This window comes from Papilio machaon, chromosome 8 (assembly GCF_912999745.1).
Source record: "Papilio machaon chromosome 8, ilPapMach1.1, whole genome shotgun sequence".
In the NCBI taxonomy this organism is placed as follows: domain Eukaryota; kingdom Metazoa; phylum Arthropoda; class Insecta; order Lepidoptera; family Papilionidae; genus Papilio; species Papilio machaon.
Window position 1 is genome coordinate 124,741 of NC_059993.1, and position 8,172 is coordinate 132,912.

The 8,172-nt window shown below is 38.0% G+C and overlaps 1 protein-coding gene across 1 annotated transcript; it reads right to left on the reverse strand.

The window, feature by feature from the left end:
• Positions 1 to 647: 647 nt before the first annotated feature.
• LOC123721171 lies at positions 648 to 5,086 on the reverse strand. The gene is made up of 2 exons (XM_045678850.1): positions 4,649 to 5,086; positions 648 to 1,088 (listed from the first exon to the last, which is right to left on the reverse strand). Exons 1-2 carry the CDS (start codon positions 5,013 to 5,015, stop codon positions 814 to 816), a joined length of 642 nt encoding a protein of 213 aa, XP_045534806.1. The 5' UTR covers positions 5,016 to 5,086; the 3' UTR covers positions 648 to 813.
• Between the last annotated feature and the right edge of the window lie 3,086 nt (positions 5,087 to 8,172).

An 8,172-nucleotide genomic window follows, 5' to 3' on the forward strand; every position in this document is an offset into this window, starting at 1 on the left:
ATGGTGTTAGCAGCAATAACATAGCACATACTATGTTAGGGAGCACGCACACTTGCCCGGCCCGCTTACAGCATATGGCACATTCAAAATAATTAGGAAATGTAAACATATGTTTTCATGTTAAATATAGATATCAATAATCTAATCTTGGAAGATTTAAATAAAATGATGAGCAATTGAGCGGCTAACACTTCATTTTGATGTGTGAAGTGATTTGTTGCGCTTTACGTATCAAGGCAACAACTAAAACGGCGAATTAGTTACATTGTCTGAGTTAGCTGTGACTGAAACAAGATCTTTTTTACTACTAAAAAAGGTATAAAAGCGATGAATTAAAATAAGACAAGTGTCTGTACTTAGTTGTGTAAAGTATACTAGTGTATAATGTACTTAAGTGTAAGGTGGCGCCGGGGGCCGTATTGCTCACCACGTAGAGAGCAACATTACAAAGTACTGGCACAGCCGCCGCCGCCGCGCCGCGGTCATCGCCGCGCTATTTTAGCAGTGTGACGAAGTCCACTGATCAGCGTGGTCTTACACAAAGCTATTGTTTAATTGTTGCCATTAGGTAAACGTACGTGCTTTATCCTAAATTAAGGTAGACCTTATTTGATACATTGAACGTTCGCTGTCGATGCAGGTTCGTGAAGAATCATTGAAAGATCTTACTTGATCGCGTGCTTGTTGTAAGGTTGAATGTTGAAATTGAAGTGATGTAAAAGATGGCGCCGACGACCGCCGGCCGGTCGGCCGTCGGCGCGAGAGCAGCGATGACAGTGCACTGTCGCTGCTCTGTGGCAATGTTGCCACTTTTTAAATATGGCGTAGACAGGCTGCCCCCCTTGGGTCAGGAGCATCCTGGTCCAACGCAGCAGGTAGTGGGCAGAGGCGGTTGTAGGCTCTGCGCAGCGTCCCGGTTGTGGTGAGGACGTCAGCGACGCGGTTGACACCGTCGCTGCCAGGGTGGACGCCTGTGATCCTTCCAATCAGCCATCGGTTTGGTGGAAGGCGATCATCCTTCACGACGACCATTTCTCCTAACTGCGGTTGCGTTCCTCGCGTGCGCCACTTGCTGCGGGACTGGAGTTCTGAAAGATATTCCTTATAATATCTGGTCCAAAAATGACATTTTAATTGTTGAATTCTCTTGAATTTGCTTAAAGTTGATAATTGGTGATTTTCCACCTGAGGTGCAGGCGACATAGTTATTGTTCGTCCAATTAGAAAATGGGCCGGTGTTAAGGGAATGAGATCCGTAGGATCGGACGAAAGAGGAGTGAGCGGTCTAGAATTTAGTATCCCCTCTATTTGTACTAAAAGAGAATTCATATGTTCGTAGTCTAAATGAGTCATAGATAGGACTCGTTTTAGATGGTGCTTTACCGATTTTACTGAACCCTCTGCCAAACCGTTAAAATTGGGACTATAAGCAGGACAAAATTTAAAATTTATATCATTTTCAGCCGAATATGAAACTATATTGTTGCAGTTATCCTTTAAAAATTTTGACAATTCATTACACGCCCCTTTATACTGAGTTCCATTGTCAGAATAAAGAGTTGCTGGCTTACCTCTGCGGGCAATAAACCTGTTTAACGCGTCAATAAAACCTTGCGAAGTGAGATCGGTGACGAGCTCAAGGTGTATTGCCTTTACTGCCAAACATACAAACACAACTATATAGGATTTGATAAGTTGTGCACCACGACCTTTTCTGTTCAATATCATGATTGGACCGGCATAGTCTGTAGCTGTGTTTAAGAATGCGAATTCAGACTGCAACCTCTCCGCAGGAAGTGTACTCATGATTGGTTGGTAAGTTTTGCCTGCAAATCTGAGACAAGTTGTACATTGATGTGTTATTTTTCGGCAGAGGTTGCGTCCTCCAACGATCCAAAATTTGTGCCGTAGTGTAGATAAAAGTAATTGTGGTCCTGCATGTAATAATAATGTGTGGTAATGTTGTACTAATGTTTTTGTTATGTGATGTGATGCATGTAACAATATTGGATGTTTTGTGTCATAGTCGTAGTTGGAGTTTGACAATCGACCTCCAACTCTAATAAGATGGTCATTATCAATAAAAGGGTTCAATTTAATCAGTTTATCTTTTGGTGAAAGTTCACCTTTCATGAGTAAAAAATATTGTTTATTAAACATATCTAGTTGCACTCTTTTGCACAACACTAATAATGCTAGTTTTAATTCTGAAAGTCTAAGTGGACCAATATGTTTATTATTTTTATTTTGACAATTGTGTTTGAATCTTAATAAATAAGCTACGATATGTTGCATTTTGTTAAAATTTGAATATTTGGTTGTGAAATGTTCATCAATATCTTGCAAGACTGCAGTCGCAGAAATATGAAAGTTAGATTTTATTTCTGGTAAATTTAAAATATCTAAGTTTTGAGGTTGGGATGGCCAATCTATGTTTTGATGCCGCAAGAAGTGCGGACCTTCCCACCACAAATTTGAATTTTTGAGTTGTAAAGGATTCAAACCTCTGGAACCTATATCAGACGGATTGAGATTGGTTGTAAAGAGCGTTGACCTTCTGTTACATAGATTTGTCTGTACATTTTTTCTATATCGGAAGTAACAATGTATTTATGCTGTCGAAATCTAATAAGTATGCTTAATAGGTCGTCTTGCACTACAGGGCCAATGTGTTGAATATCATTTAGTGAGACACCTGTACTGGTCACTGCGGATCCATCAAACACTGCACGCAAGCGTGTGCTGATGCTGCCCTCACGCAAGACACCGTGATGTGGTAAAAAATATGAATTTGTAGTAAATTGTGTGTTTGTTTTTTCAGACATGTGTCCTAACTCTATGTATTCATTCATGAAATTGATATATTCGTTTTTGAAACTAGGATTTCTTTTAAATTTGCGTTCTAAAGAATTAAATCTAACCAAAGCTTGTTGGCTCGAGTCACCCAGACAGTCCGGGGACTCTTTAAATGGAATTGTAACAATAAACTTGCCATCTGGGTGGCGTTTTGTTGTAGTAGTGAAGATCCGTTCGCACTCACTCTCAGCTTTAAGATCGTGCAATTGTTGAGTGACTGGAGCGGCTTCAGATTCAAAAAAATAGTTTAACTTTTCATCAAGCTCGATATCGTTTGTGAAATGGCAATGGACTGTATGTGAATAAAATTGTTTTGATTTTCTTTTGTATGGTAATTGAATTGAACCAGAAACTAGCCAACCAAGTTTTGTTTCAACGAGGATTGGTTTGTGTTTACCCAGAGATATTTGATTTGAAGAAAGAACATTCCAGAATAGATCAGCACCAAGCAACATGTGTACCTCTGACGGCACAGCAAATGTTGGGTCAGCAAGTTGAACTTGGGAAGGAATCTCAAATGAATTGGTATTAATGGGAACCGTGGGTATCAGCTGAGTGATATTGGGAACGATAAAACAGTTGACTTCTGTTTTATAATGATTTTGATATAGAGATGAAATTGTGACGTCACATCTTTGTGAGATGTTGGACGATTGTTGATTTAGTCCTTGGACTGATACACATGTGGAATAACTGGGTATCCCTAATTGCCTTTGCAAAGATTGTGTTATGAAACTACTAGTGCTACCATTATCCAATAGAGCACGTACTTTGTGTAATTGCCCAGCATGATCTTCTATGGTGATCATTGCTGTTGATAATAAAACCTGGCTATTGTGTATTGATGATAGTGTAACAGGTTTAGATAGTTCCTGTATATTTGGTAGAACAACACAGTCACTTTTAGAAGATTGATTAACCGGAGGTTCATTAAATTGTTTAGATGGATGCAACATAGTATTGTGTCGCTTTGAGCATAAGCGGCAGGAACTGAGTCTACAATGTTGTTCATTGTGCCCAGACCGCAAGCAATTTGTACAAAGATTCAGGTCTTTTATTTTTGTTAGCCGAGATTCTATGGACATTGCCTTGAACTTAGGACATTGATAGATGGAATGAAAATGTTTGCAAACAGGGCACTTAAATTGTTTTTGTTTAGATGTTTCATTAACAATAAATGTCTTGGAACGGTTGTGAGTTACATCACTATAACGTCGTGACTTAGGTTGTCCCTGAGCTTCTTCAATGGTTTCTAAAAGATCTGCACGGTTTTTTAAAAATTGCATGAACTCTTGCAAAGATGGTACATGCTGAATCCGATTACGCTCAGTTTCCCAATCGCGTATTGAAACTAAATCAAGTTTGCTTGACATCATGTGAATAATTAACACATCCCAATGTTCTGTTGGAAGTTTTAATGTATTTAGAGCCCGTAGGTTTTTATTTACCCAATCTATTAAGTTCCGCAGAGCCTTGGAAGACTCTTGCGTGACAGGCTGTATGTTAAATAGAGCTTGAATATGGTTGTTAATTAAAATTCGATTGTTATTGAATCTGTCACAAAGTAAGTCCCAGGCAACATCATAGTTCTCCGTTGAAAATTCTATAGATTTGATAATTAAAGCCGCTGTATCCTTTAATGAATTTCTTAAATAGTGAAATTTATGTATTTTTGGAATTGTGTGATTGTCGTGTATTAATGATTTGTAGGTGTCATGATATTCTAACCAATCTTGATAGCGACCAGAAAAGGTGGGTAAATGTATTGTTGGTAATTTGATGCTCGGCCCACCTGAATATCCAATAACACCTGAGCCCGACACCGATGCACTGTCATTGCCCGCAGCAGTAGCAGCATTAACAGCGGCATGCCTGCTGAGCAAATCCTGCGCAACAGCCATGGCGCTGAAGTAGCTGTTCTCGAAGGCAGCTCGTTCTGCATACTCGTCATCTGGAATGTCGGTTAATCCTTCTATATCATTCTGTACCGAGTCAAAATCATTGTACATTTCTTGCATTTTCCCATTTCTTATGGTTAATTCATGGGCCTGTACACTATTTATAGTTTTACTAGGTAATAATGTATCTAGAAATTTTTTAAACACTGTTAATTTCGATTTGAAGCTTGCTCTAGATTTTTTCAAAGTTTGGATGTCCATTTTGATTGTTAATTGAAAGTAAATTAATGATGCAAAGTTAATTAAATGTTAATGAAAATGAAATAAATTATAAATCCTTGCTGTTGTAAAGAAAATTAAACAAAGTTACATATGCAAATAAAAAAAGTTAAATTGAGGGTAAGTAAAAAAATAAAAAAAATACTTAAATTTTGTGAAAAAAACTTGAAAAAAGCAGGCAGAACGTTAGGTTATATTCAAGCAAGCAGATGGCAGAACAACCGAAGGCTCATGAGGGTTCACTCGGCTACCAACCGGCTTAAGCGGGAACAATGACCCCACATGGATTTCTGTAATGTTCGAAATTTAAGTTAGCAAATGGTTAAAAGTATGGTGCATTAGTACAAATAGAGGCAATACACCGTTCTAGACCCTTTAGAAATGTACAATAGTTGAATTTTTTTTTAAAGTTAGTGAAGGTAAGTGGGATGACGCGACAATTTTTAATTTGTTGAAACGAAATAAATTATAGTTTTTTGAATTTGGAATAATGATTTTTGAAATGATTAATAACAAAGAAATTGAATAACACACCTTTAGATAGTTGGTATGATTGAACAAATAGATTGAAAATTGCAATAGTGAGATTTACGTAAATAGTTGGAAAATAATTGGAACGAACTCACTCATCTCCGCAAACCTCTCTAGGTATATATTGGCTTGATGAATTGAAGATTTGATATTCAGCACGCGTCCATGTCGATCAATCTTCTTTTTTCGACCGCACCGCTTCGAAATTTTTCTTCTTGGCCCCTTTTGATTGTTGAGTTCCAATAGAAATTATTCGAATCCGGCTCGAAACTATGTCGATGCAGGTTCGTGAAGAATCATTGAAAGATCTTACTTGATCGCGTGCTTGTTGTAAGGTTGAATGTTGAAATTGAAGTGATGTAAAAGATGGCGCCGACGACCGCCGGCCGGTCGGCCGTCGGCGCGAGAGCAGCGATGACAGTGCACTGTCGCTGCTCTGTGGCAATGTTGCCACTTTTTAAATATGGCGTAGACATTCGCATAATATTGTAACACATTTTTTACTGCAATTATGTTCTTTCTTTTGTTTTATTTTGTGTGATGTCGCAAATGCTTTATAAAAAAGTAATCTCTTACAATGTACGTAGTTAGTCAGATAGAATACGACTGTTTGAAACGATTTGAAACTTTTAAACAGCAAGGAACCGCTACAAATATCTACATGTAATATGTATTAGTTATATTTTGTATACATCAAATAGGATAGTTATTCGGACAATAATCTATTTGAATCCAAATAGTGGTCAGTGTGGTGAGCTGCATGAGAGGCAAAGTTTCAAAGGAGAGCTTTTGTACGCGCAGGAGAGACCGGAGGCCGCGTGGGGAGGTGGGGGAAGGGTCGGACCAATCAAAGTTTCAGCTCTTTCTCACTAATCAATTACCAAATCTTGCAAGACAAGCACTTCTGTAGGGTAAACGGTACATTAATTGGACGCTAATGTTTAAGTATAATTTAAGTAATAAATATAAGAGAAATGTAAAAACAGATTATTCTTCAAAAATATAATGTGATTTTGTAAGTTAAAAAGTGTTGTATTTACAGGAAGAGTTTGTTTGAAAAGTAAGTGTCATCAATAAACAATTTTTCTATCTTGTCTACAATCCTCCAATATTGGAACTCATTTTATGTGAAGATTCAAAGTTACAAAACTTACATTTGTGGCTTACATTCATCACAACTTGGAAAAAGCATAGCATGTCTGTAAACTTATATGTTACTTAAAATGATTTGAAGAGTCAAGAAATGTGTGTTGTACCCTACAAGGTAACCTCGTAGCTAACGCTAACCATTCACCGGGATTAATTAAATTCTTGTTGAATTGGTGTCTGCGCGACCTGCCACCGACCCCCGACGTCCTGTCGGCGCCCATTCGGCGTTCCACTAGCATCCAGCAGGATGCGAGGGATTCACTTGATTGATTCACTTTGAACATGCTAACGTCTTGTGTAAGCTTCGGATTACATTCACAGATTATATAACTTCATTAAGTACCACTGAATGCTTTTGCTTAGTTATAACTTATTAGTTAGATTTATTGAAGATGAATTGATTAAATAGAATCGTAATCTATGGTAAAGTTTATGAAATATAATTCATTAAACATAAAACAATTTTTTAAGCCCTATATTTTTTAATGTAGTTAGTTAAATCTTCAACTACTTACCTATATACTCTCTACATATCTAAAGGCTATAGAACATATAATGAGTTGGTCAATTGGTATGTGGCTAGTGCGCTAATTCGAGCGCAACTTGGAGTCCGCATATGTCAAGAAGTTGTTAGTAGTTCTGTTCGTTTGTCCGCAGAGCGAACTCGGCACAACTTTGCGACCGCATCCCGTCTTAACTCTACGAACTAACGCAGCATTTTAGCATAATTTAAGTAGTGCCTTATATTTACAAATTTTTTACGTATCAAGTTTGAAAATAAACATTAAATAACTTACACTCTGTATGAGATTCCATAGTGCATACGAGCAAGTAGTATTTATGCTTAGCAGATGACACGTCAAGAGCTATAATTATTGCCACCTAAGGAAAAAAGACTTGTATGAAATGGAATATGTTTTTTGTTTACCTTATATCTATATATATAAAAGAAAGTTGTGTTAGTTACACCATTTATAAGTCAAGAACGGCTGAATCGATTTGACTGAAAATTGGTGGGCAGGTAGCTTAAGACCAGGAAACGGACATAGGATAATTTTTACCCCGTTTTCTATGTTTTTTTTTATTCCGCGCGGACGGAGTCGCGGGTAAAAGCTAGTTATGTATAAATATCTGTAAGTATTAATGTAAAAAATTGGTCATGTCATAGTGTAATGTAGTTTGCAGTGCACTGGGTGGAATGCATCGCGGGACTAATTGTGTCAAACATTTGCAGTAGGATTTGGCGGCGTTGATCAACGTTGCTGGGCCGGTGAGGGGTGTGCGAGGTGTGCGGGGTGTGCGCTCAGTTTATCTAAGACGCCAGGGGTTTAAACACCTCATACAAATTCGTACAATTTGCCGGCCACTCGCCGCCGCTCGCCGCCGATGACCTCCGACTTGCTCCGTGTAGCCGCACAATTTTATATACAGGGTGATTTTAATAAGCCGTGTACTTTAC

Excerpts from the sequence above, each read along its gene's own strand:
- LOC123721171 (XM_045678850.1), bottom strand. The coding sequence starts at position 5,015 with ATGGACATCCAAACTTTGAAAAAATCTAGAGCAAGCTTCAAATCGAAA. Across the intron at positions 1,089-4,648 it reads AGGTGTTATTGGATATTCAG|AACTCCAGTCCCGCAGCAAG; the intron begins GTGGGCCGAGCA and ends AATATCTTTCAG.